The sequence below is a fragment of the Periophthalmus magnuspinnatus genome, chromosome 19 (genome assembly GCF_009829125.3).
Source record: "Periophthalmus magnuspinnatus isolate fPerMag1 chromosome 19, fPerMag1.2.pri, whole genome shotgun sequence".
Lineage (NCBI taxonomy): Eukaryota > Metazoa > Chordata > Actinopteri > Gobiiformes > Gobiidae > Periophthalmus > Periophthalmus magnuspinnatus.
In genome coordinates this window covers 1,527,706-1,545,316 of record NC_047144.1, presented here as the reverse complement: position 1 = coordinate 1,545,316, position 17,611 = coordinate 1,527,706, and the positions used below count along the sequence as shown (strand labels likewise).

The 17,611-nt window shown below is 41.2% G+C and overlaps 3 protein-coding genes across 3 annotated transcripts in view; 1 reads left to right on the top strand and 2 right to left on the bottom strand.

The window, feature by feature from the left end:
* Nucleotides 1-17,611, bottom strand: part of LOC117387594 (NACHT, LRR and PYD domains-containing protein 1a allele 5-like) — a 769,741-nt gene that overhangs the window by 739,253 nt on the left and 12,877 nt on the right. The gene's annotated exons all lie outside the window — the stretch shown is intronic.
* Nucleotides 224-4,775, top strand: LOC117387017 (zinc finger protein Pegasus-like). The gene is made up of 4 exons (XM_055229743.1): nucleotides 224-369; nucleotides 577-752; nucleotides 1,420-1,608; nucleotides 3,436-4,775. Exons 2-4 carry the CDS (start codon nucleotides 602-604, stop codon nucleotides 4,275-4,277), a joined length of 1,182 nt encoding a protein of 393 aa, XP_055085718.1. The 5' UTR covers nucleotides 224-369; nucleotides 577-601; the 3' UTR covers nucleotides 4,278-4,775.
* On the bottom strand, nucleotides 5,048-10,971 carry LOC117387022 (L-seryl-tRNA(Sec) kinase-like). Its single transcript, XM_033984413.2, has 6 exons — nucleotides 10,694-10,971; nucleotides 9,946-10,189; nucleotides 9,078-9,279; nucleotides 8,095-8,170; nucleotides 7,157-7,250; nucleotides 5,048-5,354 (listed from the first exon to the last, which is right to left on the bottom strand). Exons 1-6 carry the CDS (start codon nucleotides 10,883-10,885, stop codon nucleotides 5,125-5,127), a joined length of 1,038 nt encoding a protein of 345 aa, XP_033840304.1. The 5' UTR covers nucleotides 10,886-10,971; the 3' UTR covers nucleotides 5,048-5,124.

Sequence of the window (17,611 nt, the reverse complement as noted above, 5' to 3'; positions counted from 1 at the left end):
GGAGCTTTTACCTTCGCTACCAATTAACTCTTTTTATTCATCAAAACGACAACATAAAATTAACTAATTACATTTTTATGACTTATAATTTGTAGATGAATCCATATAGTTCCTGATTTTATTTTTAAACTGTATAATTTACAAGAAAATAAAGAGTTTGCTCTGTACAATGACCAATATTTCCGACAGATTTGAACATAACGGTTGACCTGACGAACCACGTGACTCAGAATGCAGAAGTCGTCCGTCACCTAGCAACAGCGTTAGCTTTTAGCCGAATATTTTAACATTTTTTCACATTTTCTCTGGTATTTTATTCACAAAACCATGGTTTTAGACGCTGGGTGTTAAGATACGACATCACGACAGGTACGTGCAGAATTTAATGAGGTTATAAATGAATTTAGGCTGTAATTCCGAGGCATAAAGCTAAAGCTAAGTGATGCTACTAGCGCTAATGAGTGAAAATGAATGGAAATGTGCGGTTTGAGTGAACAATGATGCTATTTTCTTTGAGTTTATACAAATTTCGAGCCGTGTACAGTCTATGTTTCGAGCCGTTTGCTTCTGTTGCAGGTTGTAGTTGATTTAAAGGGCTAAAATGGAGGGGATAAAGACGGAATCGGTGGATTTTGTGAAGGAGTTTCAGGAGTATTTGAGCCAGCAGACCCAGCACGTCAACATGATCTCAGGCTCAGTGTGTGGAGAGAAGGAGCCAGCGGGAGAACAACACTATCAGAGTCATATACACGGTGAGGAGGCTCAAATACAGTAATACACATGATAATAACAGTGGGGACGTGACAGCTGCCAAAACAGCATTTCATACAAAGGCCATTCAGATCAGGTCATTATATTATCTGTTTTTCTAATGTGATGGACATAGAGAGATAACAGACACTGGGGAAGTTGAAGAGCCATAATTTGTACACATTTTTTTCCCCTTTTCGCCCACATAATCTAAACAAACTGAACACAAATGGTAAATCATGATACTCTTATACAGAAGGAAGTAACTACATTTAATCTGTTATCAGGGCTTTTTTTTTTATCAGTAAAGGCGAGGAAAGTTTATTTGTATAGCACAGTTCATGCACAGAGTAATTCAAAGTGCTTTACACAATAAGAAGGACATTGAAATCGCAATAAAAAACAAATCAAAACATAATCACCATAAATTTTACCTCAAAAGAGAAAAGTGCAGAATAAACACCTTTCAGTCACATGCAGCTAAACAGAACCATTTGAACCAAAGGGTGCTGTTTACCCAGGGGCCCAGTGCAGGGAGGGGCCCCTCACAAAGTCTGTAATATGCATTTTTCATTAGACAACAAAGAGCTGATAATAATCCTATTTTGAGCACATGTAACTGCAGACAGTGATGCCACATTCTCACCTCTTTCCTCCGCTGTTCTGCAGAGTCCCAGGCTGCAGCCCACAGCCCGGTGGAGCCCTCTCCCCCAGACATGAGCCTGTCTCTGGGGGAGGCTCCCGAGGTGCAGATGGAGGGACTGGAGAGAACCAGCGACGGGAAATACAAGTGCAGCTACTGCAGCTACAGCAACAAGGGCATGGCTCGCCTCGTAGAGCACATACGCATTCACACGGGTCAGTGGGGTTTGGGGTTCGTGTCTGTCAGTCATTACTCATTACAGTTAAACTTTGTATTTGAAAATGTGTTACTGGAGATATGATAATTGGTGGCACAGTGTGGCTGGCAATCGCCTCACAGCAGGAAGCTCTCAGGTTTGACTGATGCATTCCAGTGTGGAGTTTTGCATGTTCTCCCTGTTCCGTCGGCTTGGTAAGTGAGTAGGTTTCTTCAGACAGCACTCAAATACAGAGAACAATTTTCCATATAGTTACACACGTGGACAAAAATGTTGGTACCCATCGGTTAATGAAAGAAAAACTCACAATGGTCACAGAAATAACTTGAATCTGACAAAAGTAATAAATAAAATTAAAGTCAGACATTGCTTTTCAGCCAGGCTTCAACAAAATTATAAAAAAAATAAACTCATGAAACAGGCCTGGACAAAATGATGGTACCTTTAACTTAATATTTTGTTGCACAACCTTTTGAGGCAGTCACTGCAATCAAACGATTCCTGTAACTGTCAATGAGACGTCTGCACCTCAGCAGGTATTTTACTCCTCATGATCAAACTGCTCCAGATGTCTCGGGTTTGAAGGTTCCTTTTACAGACGGCAGGTTTCAGCTCCTTCCAAAGATGCTCAATAGGATTTAGGTCAGGGCTCATAGAGGCCACTTTATATTAGTCCAGTGTTTTCCTCTGAGCCTCTTGGATGTTTTTATCTGTGTCTTTTGGGCCATTGTCCTGTTGTAAGACCCATGATCTGTGACTGAGATCAGACTTTCTGACACTGACAGCACATTTCTCTCTAGAATCCCCTGATAGTCTTGAGATTTCATTGTCCCTGCTCAGATTCAAGACCCTGTGCCAGATGCAGCAAAGCCCCAGAACATAACAGCCTCCTCCATGTTTCAGTCGGGACAGTGTCTTTTCTTGTTATGCTTCATTTTTCTGTCTGTGAACATAGAGCTGTTGTGCCTCGGCAAAAAGTTCCATTTTCTCATCTGTCCATAGGACATTCTCCCAGAAGCTTTGTGTCCCATTCATATTATCAGTCTCTTTGATTTGTCAATTTTCCTCCTGTGGCCACGTCCAGGGAGGCTGTGTACAGTCCCATGGATCTTACATTTCTGAATAATATGTGCAACTGTAGTCACAGGAACATCCAGCTGGTCTTATAGCCTTTACCTTTAACATGCTTGTCTATAATTTTCTTTCTAATCTCCTGAGACGACTCTTTCCTTTGCTTCCTCTGGTCCATGTTGAGTGTGGTACATGTCACAAACAGCACAGTGACGATACATAAGCCCATTGACTGATTACAAGACTGTAGACACCTGTGATGTGATTATTGGACACACCTTGGATTAACACGTCCCTTTGGTCACATTATTTTAAGTCTTTTCTAGAGGCACCATCATTTGTGTCCAGGCCTTTTTCATGAGTTTATTTTTTTTTAAATATAATTCTGTTGAAGCCTGGTTGAAAAGCAACGTCTGACTTTCATTGGTTAAATTTCATAGAATTTTTACTTATTATTACTTTGTCAGATTCAAGTTATTTCTGTGACCATTGTTTTTCTTTCATTAACTGAAGGGTAAATGCATACAAACGTACAGCAGTATACAGGACAGTGACAAAAGCACATCACAAAAAGCTGCTTGAGTGACAGAGTGGGTCTTATTTACACTTAGTTCTATTATTTTGAAAATCTTAAAAAAAAAGAACATTTATAACATGAGATTATCTGTGTAGTTAATTCCTTTACGTCCAGTACAATATGACCAAAAGAGTATTGTACGTATAAGATTCTACCTCCGTGTTTCTTTTCCCTCAGGAGAGAAGCCTCACCGGTGCCAGCTGTGCCCGTTCGCCTCTGCGTACGAGCGCCACCTGGAGGCCCACATGCGCTCGCACACCGGAGAGAAGCCGTACAAATGCGACCAGTGCTCCTTCCGCTGCAGCGATCGCAGTAACCTGTCCCACCACCGGAGGCGCCGTCACAAGCTGCTCCCCTCCCGAGTGCCGCGCCTCCAGCAGTTCAACAACAAACGAATCCACAGCGTGTTACAGAAGAGGCAAAACTCTCTGGGATACGCGCGGAGACTGGTTTTAAACTACAACCCGGCCCAAATGCTCATGCAGAAAACGGATTATCTCAACGAATTTCCACACAGACAGCACGATTTCCGAAATATCCCGAATTTGGATGAAAACCGAGCTTGTTTACCTTTCACAAATCCTCTAGACCAGCTTTCTACGTTGGCGGGTCAACTCTCCGATCCGACGCCAGATTCCAGCGAAAATTTAAACGAAGAGAAGCCAATTATCATCCAACAGATCACGAGTCAAGCCAAGTGCGTGAGCAGCGCCCAGACGTCGTCCAGTCCGACGTCGCAGAACTGCAGCCCCACTCCGGGCCTGAGCTTCGAACACAACGTGAACGGCAGCAGTCAGGCCAACTCGCCGACGCGGGCCACTTTAGACGAAGAAACCCAACAGAAATGCGTCTACTGCGACATCCAGTTCGCAGATAATATTTTGTACACGATTCACATGGGCTGCCACCGGTTCGATCAGCCGTTTCAGTGCAACGTGTGCGGACATCTGTGCAAAGACAAGTACGATTTCGCTTGTCACTTCGCTCGCGGGCAGCATAAGAAGCGAGCGAACGACTGAATGAATATTATTGATGCTTTGATGTATGTCTATGGAGGAATGTTCAGCAGTTTCCATGGTGACACAGCGCAGCCTCACAAGTTTGTAGACCGTCTCAAGATAAAATACACAGCGGGTTTAAAACAGCACATTTTCAGGAGCTTGCGATCAATCCGAGCTCATGGTCCCGTTCAGGAGTTTGACTTTCAACAAAAAGGTGAGTGACTAACCGGAAAACTGTTGGCTAATGCTAATGCTAGCGTGCGACTGTAATGTTATTCGAGAGTCGTGTGTGACGGCACAAATCGGCTCACCTGTCGTAGTTCCAGCTAAATCAGTTCTTTCTGGTCTTGATTGGGCTAAAATAAAGCTCAGATTAAAATATAACTTGAATAACAAAGCTTCAGACAGAGCAGTGCCTACGGTTAGCATCACACCCCAAGGGAATGTTGATTATCTCAGTTTTTTATTATTTATTTATGTCATAAGTTTTGATTTTATAATTTTATCTTCCATTTTGAGGACTTTTCCCATTCATGAGTAGTATTATATATTGTTTTAAATTGTTAATTGCTATGACAACGGTCCTCCTTGGTCCTAAACGTGTGTGAATGAAACAGCTGTTGTTTTTAGCCTTATTTACACATCCTTTTCCAGCTGAACGGGGTCATTTGGAGTTTTGTTCTGGATGTTTGAGGACGTTTATCCATTTAAAACACATTGTTAACTGGGAAAAAAAATGACATTGCATGAAAGTAATGAAATAGGTGGATTCAAACATGTCAGAAAGAACCTCAAAAACAAAAGACTGTAATTGTAAATAACAAATACATTCACATAATTTATAAAGTGCTAGATTTGATTAAACTCATTGTCTAACTTGGCTGGATTCTTGTATTTTTCTAAACAAAACCTCATTTTTGTCTTTGTCAAAAGCCTCCGCCGCCTCCGTCACCGCTCTCTCCACGTTCACGCTCTCCGACTCGATGAAAGAAGAGTCCAGAAGAAGTCGAGTTTTTAAATTCTGAAGAAATTTTGATTTAAGTTCGTTCAGTTCAGACGCTAAAGATCTCATGGAGGTGGACGGGATTTGGTGATCTGAAAGAAAAAAGCAGAGAAAAATTATGACAAAGTTATAGACGTTATAACTTTAGAACATCAGCAGCATCTTTAAAAAAATATTCTCTGATCTAATGTTGTTTCCTCGTCGCACACAGACCTGGAGTTGTGTTTTGTTTCATTCTCACATGTTTAACACACAAACAAACTGCAGATTTAGGCTGAAAACACTCTGTTCCACCTTGTGATGTCATCATGTGGTGATACAGGAAGTGCTCCACTGTGTTTTTAAACTCCACACACCTTCACTAGAATCACCTGGATCATTTCAGCCCATGAAGCTGCCAATCTTCTACTGAACTAAAGGTAAAAGTCTGGTAAAACTGCCACTTGATGACATCACAAGGTGGAACGTCGCATTTTGATCTTTGTAGATGTTACAGACTAATAATAAAGTGTGACTCAAACATGTGAGAATGAAACAAAACACAACTCCAGGTCTGTTTTTGAGGAGGAAACAACATTAGAACATGATTTATCGCTCACAAGAGTCAGTTTTGTGAGATATAGAACCTTTAAATATGTAGAGAGTTGACAAAGAGAAACTGTAAATAAACATGTGTTAGTGTCAGTGTCATTAGCTCCTCCCCTCTGATAAATATAAGGCCGTGTCCAGCAGTAATCTGACCAGAGCTGAAGAAGCGGCTTGGTCAGTGGTCATGTTTTTTTTTTTTTATATAGCACTTTTCCACTTTCCAGGCACTCAAAGCTCCTCACATCAAGGAACCAGACATTGGGGATGAGGTGGGTTAAGTGTCTTGCCCAAAGACACAACGCCGGAATTCATGTGTGGGATCTGACCGCTCGACCAATGATGTTTATGCCGAGAGTGGGATTTGAACCGTCAACCTTTGGATCAGTCGACAAACATGTTCCATATTAGTATCATAGCAACCAAAGTCAATCCGGAGCGAGGATGTTGAAGGTAACGCCCCTTTTTGCTCACGTTGCTGGTTTAGCAAGGGAGCGGGCGCTTAGCAACGCTGTCAATCAAACCTGTTGCTAACGCTAACAGGAGCGACCTCGGGGAAAGAAGGACCTGATTTGTCTGTTATTAATGTTCATATCTTGATTTACAGACACAATAGTGAAATAAAAACCCCAGGATCAACTCAAAATAACAAAAACAAAATCAAAATAAACTCAAAATAATAAAAAAATAACAAAATAACAAAAAATTTACTTAAAATAAAAGAAAAAACTAAAAAACAAAGCTCAAAATAGCTAAAAACAAAACAAAACAACAACCTCAAAGTAACAAAAAAACTTACCATAAAATAATAATAATAATAATAATAATACAATAAAAAAAAAAAAAAAAAAACAACAACCTCAAAGTAACAAAAAAACTTACCATAAAATAATAATAATACAATAAAAAATAAAATAAAAAAACAAAACAACAACAACCTCAAAGTAACAAAAAAACTTAACATAAAATAATAATAATAATAACACAATAAAAAAAATAAAAAAACAGGATCATGTAGAGCGGGTTAATACGAACATTTAAGACCAAAATGACGAGTTTGACGGTTACAGAGAGAGGGGGCGCTGTTTCTACATAGAACGTGAACTGGAGTCAGAGTTGAAGTGCGCTCATGATCACTTCCTGTTTGGCTCGCGGCGGCTATAGCAGGTTAGCTACGTCCATTTATATAAACAGTCTAACGTCCAACCGGGAAGTAACCTTCACCCAAACCTGCTAAACTTGGGGAAAACAGATTGAGTCAGATTGTTTTTGCTTTGTAATTTAGATATAAAATCCAACAGTGACAAACCTCTGGCCGTCGTCATGGCAGCAGAGATGAGTTTCCTGCAGGCCTGATCAGTCTGGTGCATCACACTGTTGGCACATTTCACTCTGTCAGCCTCCTGAAAAGCACAAGGGTGCAACTCTTAATCGACTAAACCTTATATTTGAACTGCACTTATAAAAACACAGACCCCTCACAACATATTTACACGGTGAGATAAAGAACTGGAGATATTAAAGTGGTGGTGACGAGCAGGAAGGACTTTCTCTCTCACTATTGTACAAGTTTATTGAACGATTTTCATAAACAGACACAAAACGAAACTAAAAACGTCCTATATTATGCAAAATTGACTCTTGTGAGCTTTAAGTCATGTTCTAATGCCGTTACTTCCTCAAAAACAGACCTGGAGTTGTGTTTTGTTTCATTCACACATGTTTGAGTCGCACTTTATTATCAGTCCGTTACATCTCCAAAGCTCAAAACGCTCCGTTCCACCTCGTGATGTCATCAAGTGGTCGTTTAAGTTAACAGCTTCTTTTACCTTTTATCTGTGTTAAACATGTGAGAATGAAACAAAACACAACTCCAGGTCTGTTTGTGACGAGGAAACAACATTAGAACAGATCAGAAAATAGCATAATATGGGCCTTTAAAGTTCATAGCAAGGCCCGCAGATTTATGTTAAAGTTGCACTCTGAAGCTTTTCTAGTGGAGGGACTGGTCTGTGCCTGGATCTAACCCATCTCTGTGGAGACAAGCGACCACCTGATGAGTTACGGGTCAGATTTATCAAGGTATTCGTTAGTATATGTGCAAGATAGACACATTTAAAGCATAACTGTGGAACATTACAGGCAAAGCAACGACGTCGTCAAAGAGTCGAGCAGGTGAGGGGCCGTCCGCAATCCGACCGCCCGATGTATTTATTTATGTGAGCAAAACGGGAGCGGCTGACCTGCCTTTTGTTCAGCGTCGTCGTCCATGGGGCTCAGAGGATTTTTCAGAGCAAACGAGACCAGATCCAGCGCCTCCCGTCTGAAAGAAGCCACAGAATTCACTTTCAATCTCACATCTTCCTACGTCATATAATAATAATAAAATATACAATCCAGAACCACTTTATAATAACTACACCTTAAAATACAAAAATAAATTGCATAATAATGAAGAAAAAAACATATAAGTCACATTTTTGGGGGAATTTATTTTACAAAATCCAAGACAAAGAACAGACATTTTAACTTTAAAGGCAAATAATAATAATAATAATAATAAAATATAGAACAACAGGCTGAATATCAGTACATCACGCTAACGTAACACATTTATATTTATTCAGCGACATGAAGCACAGACAGAACTGAACACGTGTCTGGTTTGTTAAGGTGAGATATTAACAGTTAATCAGATAAATAAAGTATGACAACAAGCAACAAGTTTAACTCTGGATCTCGCTCAATGTCGCTTCTGAACAACTCCGGAATAAGTTGGGCTTTCTGTTTTCCTCTGGTGTCATCAGACTGAGCAGAATATGATTTTGTTTTAGGGGCATTTTTGTTCAGTCTTTCTCAGATGTCTTTTAAATTACCGTCATGTTGAAATTTTAAATGTTTAATGGTACAGGATTAGTAGATACTTGTGTCACTGTGACAAGAACCAAGATGTGAAATTATATATTTTAATAATTTCACATATAAGTCACATCTGAGTCAAAGTCGCACCAACGACAAACTATGAAAAAAGTGACACTTAATAGTCCAGAAAATACGGTAATTGTCAAATTTGTATTTTTGATGGTTTATGGGCTTAAAACAATCAAATGCAATTAAACAACCAAAATGTAAACTGACATCTTTGGATTAATTTTGTGTAAAAAGTGTTTTTTTTTAAGGCTAATTAAAGTTAATTTATTATGAAGTGAAACCAAACAAAAATTTCTCACATGTCTTTCGCGTTAAGCCTGTCGTTTGTGTTGATTCTGATGCTGTTCGTCTCCCACGTGTTTCTCTGGGCGTTCGGAGGCTGCAGACGTCTCTCCATCTCCTCCATGACCTCAGAGGGAACAGGCTCCGCCCTCCTCCGGTTTCTACGGATACAGGTCTCCAAGTCACAGTGAAGAAAGAGCTGACAGAAGCCCAACGAGTCTGAAAATAAACAATGTCATTTATTTACTTTGTGAGAGACTAGGACACGTTCAGGAGTAGTTAGTTTTTACACAGAATACAAGCCCATGGAGACACCGCTGCAGCCTTTCCACAGAGATATGGTTATTGTGCCGGAAATGTTCCACAGTATGACATTAAACTCGTCCATACTTGCCTTTATTTCATGATTGCTTTTTATTTTGCTCAAAAATACCTTGAAAAAGTTGCATTCTTTCTGTAAGCGGGGTCACCTCTCCACAGATCTGACTGTGATTTAGCCTGGTGGAGTCTTGCTTATCTCCACGGATACAGAGAAGTTTCATATCACATTGTGGAACATTCCAGGAAAAGCAATATCATTCTAGTGAAGAATGTTACATGATGCAGCTGTAGAAATGAATAGATAGACTTTGTACATTCTTATTTATGAATGCTACATCAGCCAGTGCGTGTAGAAAAGGGGAAAAAAGAGGATAAAATTATATTCTAGAAAGTACTGAGTATTGAAATCGATGAGCGTCCAAACATGATGCAGTTTGTAGTAATCGTTACACATAGTACAATGTTGTATTTTCTGTTATGTGGATGTACACGAGTCCTGAGTCACAAACACATTGAAGAAATTATTATATTCATCAAACGTCAAATGAGCTCGACTCTACTCACGTTTCCTCGCCAGTTGGTAGACCTCGTATCTCATGCTGGGGTAGTAGAAGTTGTCGTCCAGTAGAAAAATCACAGGAGCAGGTTTGGGTGAAGGTTGGAGAAGGTCCCGGACACATCTTTCCCATGATCCTTTGTTTATAATGCCACAAAAATCCGGGAGATCTGATTGGTCAGTGCTCGGACTGTCCAGGAAGTGTTCAATACTTTTTAACACGGCCTGACGATGCTGCTTCCACTCTGTGTGCTGGAAAAGACAAGGATTTGATTTAGTTTAATTACTACTACTACAAGATTACAAGTCAACAAGTTTGGTGACTCTTACATGATTCAGTATTTTACCTTCTCCTCCATCTACCTTCACTCTATCTGACCCTCTCCTCTGCTCCTCTGACCTTCTCCTCTGCATCTTCTTTCACTACTTCTATAAATCTACTCTTTGATCTTCCTCTAGGCCTCCTGTCTCCTGGCAGCTCTAACCTCAGCATCCTTCTTCTATATTTTCACTGTCCTCCCTCTATACCATACATTCATTCTTCTTCCTCTGTATCATATATTCACACTTCTTCTGTTTTTCACTGTTCCTCCTCTGCACCATAAACCAAACCATCTCACTCTGGAAACATGACAGTAACATGACTTTACCATCCTCCTAACCCTAACCTGATCCATTTTGATATTATATATTGAACACATTTTGTAAGTCATTGTTTGCAGTAATATTGTGTATATTTATTGCCAGTGGCCGTACCCCCGCCTCCTCTTCCACACGCCGGGTGAGAAACGCTTCCTCCGGGATGAGCTCGTCGTAGCTCACCGCCGCTATCCTCCAGCCGAGCCCCGCCGCGGCTTTTCGGAGCTCCCTGGCCAGTGTGGACTTACCAACAGCCGGCAAACCGCACAGGACAACCAGGCAAATCTGCGAGTCAAGCACTGAGGCCATGGAGCAACGAAAAAGCGTTTAAAACTGAAAATAAGAACATAATAATGAAGGAGCTGCCATGGAAAGAGGTGAATCAGGACTTCCGTGTTGTGGTTGTGAGAGCCGAGCGTTGGACCAATCAGAGCGAGGAGTGGGGTCACGTGTAGAATTGTCAGACAGAAAAAAAAAAAAACAACTATAGCAAATTTAAATTAATTTACTTTAATAGATTAATACAGATAAATAAAACGAATACGAACACAAATATTTAAGAAGCAAATGAAATTATACCAGATTAATTTCGTGATTTGGGTTAGTTGCCATGGTGATTCCCGTTCTGGCGTGGTCACGTGTGCATAGGTGCGCGGGTAGTTTTTTTTTATTTATTTATTTATTTTTATGGCGGGCTCACGGGCACAAGAGGCTTATTGGAGGAATAAGACGAGTAGAGGTTAATTTTAATAAATCTATGAGTAGAGGCAGATCTGTGATTGAGCAGCTCGGACCTTACGCATAATTGACCAATCGCAACAGTGAAAAAAATGTACATTCACAGTTAGACCCTAATGTAACTGCAATACTGTACATAATTCACTTTAGACCAGTCTTTTGTGAGATTAAACAAATGGACAATGTAGAAAATATGGATATTATTAACACACTAAAAAAAGTAACAGTTGTATTCCATAAATTCGGACTTTTTTATTTTATTTATTTATTTTAGCAAAATAAATAAATAATAATATAATATCTCAGAGGGAGGGCAAACAAATGTACGCTCTTCATTATGTAACCCAGTGGTTTTAGGATCCAGATGTAAAACTTTATTTGCTGAGATGTCAATCATTTCAGATGAATAACTCCACGCTTGTGATTGTAGTGTTAAAAGGTCTTGTAGGCTTTTAATGCTGAACATAACACTTGGCACTCACATTGCGCTGTAACCTTATACTAGCCATGCCACAGGAAGAAGTAGATACATTCTATATTCGGTGATTCACAGTTGTAGTATTAATACACATAAAATAGTGCCATTACATTACATCACCCTTTCTTTGAGTCTTTTAAGACTTAGTAGTAGGTTAGTACATATACAGTGCTGCAATATACATAAGTGCAAAATTTATGCCATAACTTGCTCTGAACCACGGAGACTAACACAAAATGCATTTACCTTAGTGCAACTTCTTTCGATAAACATCATATAGGCTCAACTGCAAACACTTGGAACAATAATCTAGCAGCATAATTTACATAACATAGTCTGCATATTTGCTAGGTGGTTTTACAACTCTACCACTGGAAGTTTTACGGACTGGAGTCCCAAGTGAACTATACTTCTTTGGATCAGGTAGATCAGTTGTTGGATCCAGTGATGAAGGAGATGAGTGTGGCTCTCCATCACTATCGACCGGTTGTTGTCCCTCTTTCGCAGGTGTGGCTGGGATACCAAAGATGGGTTTTAGATGACGGCGGTTCCTCCTCAGTACTCCTCCCTCTGTTTGAACCAAGTATGATCTCGGTGAATCACACTGCTGCAGGACAGTAGCTGGTTTCATCCATCCCTTTTCACCGTCCAGTTTCACTGCAACACCGAGCCCTGGTTGAAGTTCTGGTAATGGTTTGGTACCATGCCTGCTGTTGTAGGTGCTTTTGTAGTTCTCTTTCATTCTCACATCAGTCTGTCTTACAAGCTGAAGGTCAGGCCACGCTGGTTGGAGCTTTGTTTCCAAGGTCGGGATTGTCGTTCTGATCTGTCTGCCTGACATGAGTTGAGCTGGGCTCACTCCAGTGACTTGTATGGGTGTCGACCTATAGATCATGAGCGCCAAAAAGGGATCAGACTGTCTCAAAATGCGTTTAGCTGTCTGTACAGCTCTCTTGGCCTCACCATTAGCCTGTGGGTAGTGAGGGCTAGTTGTAATGTGCTTTATATCATAGTCCTTGACAAACTGTAGAAAGGTTCTCCCTGAAAACTGGGGACCATTGTCAGTAACAAGTTCATTTGGACATCCCCATCTCGCACAGATGTTTTTCAGGTTTGCAATCGTGGTCTCGCTAGACATGTTTTTCAGGTGGGCCAGTTCTATGTAGCGGGAAAAATAGTCAACAACCACTAAGTAGTTCTGCTTGTTTAGTTCACAAATGTCCGCTGCTACTCTTTCCCATGGACGACTAGGTAGCACTGTAGTGAGTAAAGGTTCTCTTTTCTGGCTAGGTTTGGATTCTTGGCAATGCACACAAGTATTGACCATCCGCCTGATCTCGGTGCTTAGTCCTGGCCACCACACACTACACTTTGCTCTTTCTCTGAACTTCACAATACCTTGATGTCAGTCATGAATGCGCTGCAAAATCTCTGGCCTTAACTGTTGTGGCACAACTATTCTGTCATTGTACAACACTAAGCCGTTTGACACTGTGAGGGAATGTCTGTTAGTGTAGTAAGGTTTTACCTTTGGTGGAACTTTAGCTATATACTGGGGCCAACCTGCCTGGATGAAGTTCTGTATAGTTTGAAGTTCTGCATCTAGTAGGGTCATTTGTTTGACCAAATCCAACTTTGTTGAAGAAATGGGCCATACGGTCTGCATCTCATTTTCATGTGCCTCTATTTCCTCCAGCAGTTCAGCTATTTCATGTGTTACAGCTGCTTGGGGATGACGTGAAAGAGTATCTGCAACCACTAGTTCTTTGCCAGGTACATACACAGCTGTGGGGTTGTACCTCATCATTCTCAACAACAGTCTTTGACACCTTGGTGGCACAGAATCAAGATCTTTGCTGTTTATTAGTGGTATCAATGGCTTGTGATCACTCTGAAGGATAAAGGAGTCTAAACCATAAAGGTATCTGCTGAATTTCTCGCATGCCCAGACTGCAGCAAGACACTCCTTTTCGATTTGAGCGTAACGTCACTCTGCCTCGGTGAGTGTTCTGGAACAAAAACTCACTGGTTTCAACTGTCCATTGTGATCTTGGAGCAACACACCACCTGACCCATAACTGCTAGCGTCCGCGCTGACGACAGTTGGCTTAGTTATATCAAAGAATGTCAGTGCAGGAGAATTTGTGACAAGCTCTTTCACTCTGCTGAACGCATTTTCTTGAGCGGCATCCCAAGTCCACGTCACCTCATATTTGAGTAGGTCATTAAGTGGTTTAGTGACTTCAGAAAGGTTTGGTAGGTATCTGCCTAGATAGTGAATCATTCCAAGGACCCGCCTCAACTCCGAAACATTCTTTGGTGTCTCGAGGTCAGTGACTGCTTTCACTTTTGCTTTGTCCGGTCTGATGCCATGCTCATCAATACAATCTCCAAGGTCGTTGAGTTTGTGTTGCCGCAAAAGGCATTTTTCATGGTTAAGCTTTAGCCCCGCATCTTTAAGAGTTTTTAGAGTCTTTTGTAACCTCACCTCATGTTCCTTGGGTGTGTTTGAGTAGACTAAAATGTCATCCATGTAGACTGCTACTCCATCATGCCCTTTCAAAAGTTCTGTCATCTCTCGTTGAAAGATTTCTGGAGCACTGGTGATCCCGAATGGTAATCTGTTAAAGTAGTACCTACCAAAGGGGGTTATAAAGGTAGTCAACTTTGCGCTGTCTGGATCAAGTGGTATTTGCCAGAAACCACTTGCAGCATCTAGCAGGGAAAACACTTTGGAACCTGCTAGTTTTGGCAAAATGTCATCAGCAGTGGGTAAGACATATTTCTCTCTTTTTACTGCTTTGTTGAGCATTTTGAGGTCTACACAGATTCTTAGTTGTTCTTTGTTCTTCTTTGGTACAGGAACCATTGGTGCACACCACTCCGTAGGCTCTGATATAGGCTGAATCACCCCACAGTCCATCATACGATCCAACTCCCTTTTCACTTTAGGCAGCATGGGCACCGACACTCTCCTAGCGGTTGTCACGCTGTAGGGAACTGCATTTTCTTTCAGAGTGATTTTGATAGGCTTTATTTTCAATTTGCCAACATCACTGGGACAAGAGTCATTGTTCCGTGCTGAAGCTTGTATCTCTTCCATGCGCTTTATCAGGCCCATAGCAACTGCGACATTGCGACTTAATAGGTGGCTGCTTTGTGGACCGCTGATCACGTTAACTTTGAATCTGAATGTTTTCTCGTTTCTCATTGTTGTGGCTATGAAGTAACCTAAACAGTTCAAACTGCCTCCAGGACTTTCTAACTTGTTTGTTAGCTTTCTCAGTTTTGGCTTGTAAGCAAGTTCGTTAAATGTCTTTTCTGGTATAACACTTTTGTCTGCCCCTGAGTCAATCTTAAAAATTACCTGTGTACCTTGGATTGGCAACTTTACAGTCCATGCCTTTGTGGAATCTTCTATATCTGTGATTCCTCCCAGGAAGTAAGTTGGACTGCTCTCATTTGTTTGTTTGGGCGCAGTAACCTCATTGACCACACAGGAGCGACAAACTACTGCAAAGTGTCCGAGTTTCTTACAACTTCTACATTCTGCACTGCGTGCTGGGCACTTGTTGTTCTTTTGATGCATACGGCCACATCTCGTACATCTGGGCCCTTTTCTCTCATGTAGATGTGATTTTGTTTTCATGTGCTGTGCTTTACTCACATGGCTCTTACTTTGCCTTTGTTTGTCTCTGTATGACTGGCGTTTGGATACTTCACTTAGGTGCGCACTATCATTAACGCCTTGTTCGCTAACGTGTTGTTTCACTTGCTCCGACTGCCTCACGAGTTCTACTGCTTTGTTGAGGGTTAAGTCAGGCATCATTTGTAGCTTCTCAGACAGTTCTTTATCTTGGATTCCTATGACCAATTTGTCGCGGATGTTTTCCTCTTTTACCTCACCAAATGCGCAGGTGTTTGCCAACTCGTGTAGTGTTGGCAAACACTATTCCTCCGCCGTTTCTCCAGTTCTTTGAATGCGTTGATGAAAACGAGCTCTTTCGTGAATTGTGTTTACTTTAGGGACGAAATAGTTGTATAGTTTCTCTAAGACAATCTCATATTCATCCTCATCTTCCCCTTCCTCAAAGGTGAATGTCTTGTACACTTGTTCCGCTTCCTTTCCGAGCGAGTACAGCAGTGTACAGACCTGGACATCTCCGTCCTCAAGGTTGAGCTTCGTTGCTATTCGGTAGCGCTGAAATCGCTGCCGCCACTCTGGCCAGTGCCGCGAAAAATCAAAAGTTTCTGGAGGTGGGAATTTCGCCATCTTCCGACGTCTTCTGACACCATGTAGTGTTATGTAGAATCAGGAACGAGTGGTTAAAAGGTCTTGTAGGCTTTTAATGCTGAACATAACACTTGCCACTCACATTGCGCTGTAACCTTATTCTAGCCATGCCACAGGAAGAAGTAGATACATTCTATATCCGGCGATTCACAGTTGTAGTATTAATACACATAAAATAGTGCCATTACATTACAGTGATAGGCCGAAATAGAAATGCTGATTCCTTATTGGCTCAAGACCGCGACTAGCCCCGCCCCTCAGTGCGAAGGCCAAGCGCGCTGGTGTAACGGAGTTAAAAATGCAGTATTATTATTTCTTGTTTGTGTAGTATGTTTTGGGGTTTTTTGTTATTTATATGTGAATTTTCTCATTTTGATGTTTTATTTTTGAAAAAAAACGTCGGTGTGCATTGCTCCCGTGTGTTTTATTTTGTAGCTTCACTTCCTGTCAGTCGCACATTGGAGACTGCAGAGGGTAAGTTCTGTTGCGGTTGAAAATAATATATTTTATAAAAATGATTTAGTGTTAGCATAAATACAAGCACACATGTTGCTCAGACAATGTTTTCACACGTAATGAATGTATTTTGGAGCGCTAATTGTAAGTTTTGTAAGTTTATTCGGATTGTAAAATGTTTCAGTTAGTCTTATATTGTTACATGGTCCTGAATGGTGCAAAACTGAGCCGCCATGTCACGTGACAGGAGCCAGAGTGAAGAGTGTTATTAATGTGTGTTATACACTCACCTGAAGGATTATTAGGAACACCATACTAATACGGTGTTTGACCTTTCACCTTCAGAACTGCCTTAATTCTACGTGGCATTGATTCAAGGTGCTGATTCATTCTTTAGAAATGTTGGCCCATATTGAGGAGCATCTTGCAGTTGATGGAGATTTGTGGGATGCATATCCAGGGCACGAAGCTCCTGTTCCACCACATCCCAAAGATGCTCTATCGGGTTGAGATCTGGTGACTGTGGGGCCATTGTAGTTCAGTGAACTCACTGTCATGTTCAACAAACCAATTTGAAATGATTGGAGCTTTATGACATGGTGCATTATCCTGCTGGAAGTAGCCATCAGAGGATGGGTACATGGTGGTCATGAAGGGATGGACATGGTCAGAAACAATGTTCAGGTCGCCCGTGGCATTTAAACGATGCCCAATTGGCACTAAGGGACCTAAAGTGTGCCAAGAAAACATCCCCCACACCATTACACCACCACCAGCAGCCTGCACAGTGGTAACAAGGCATGATGGATCCATGTTCTCATTCTGTTTACGCCAAATTCTGACTCTACCATTTGAATGTCTCAACAGAAATCCAAACTCATCAGACCAGGCAACATTTTTCCAGTCTTCAACTGTCCAATTTTGTTGAACTCGTACAAATTGTAGCCTCTTTTTCCTATTTGTAGTGGAGATGAGTGGTGCCCGGTGGGGTCTTCTGCTGTTGTAGCCCATCCGCCTCAAGGTTGTGCGTGTTGAGGCTTCACAAATGCTTTGCTGCATTCCTCGGTTG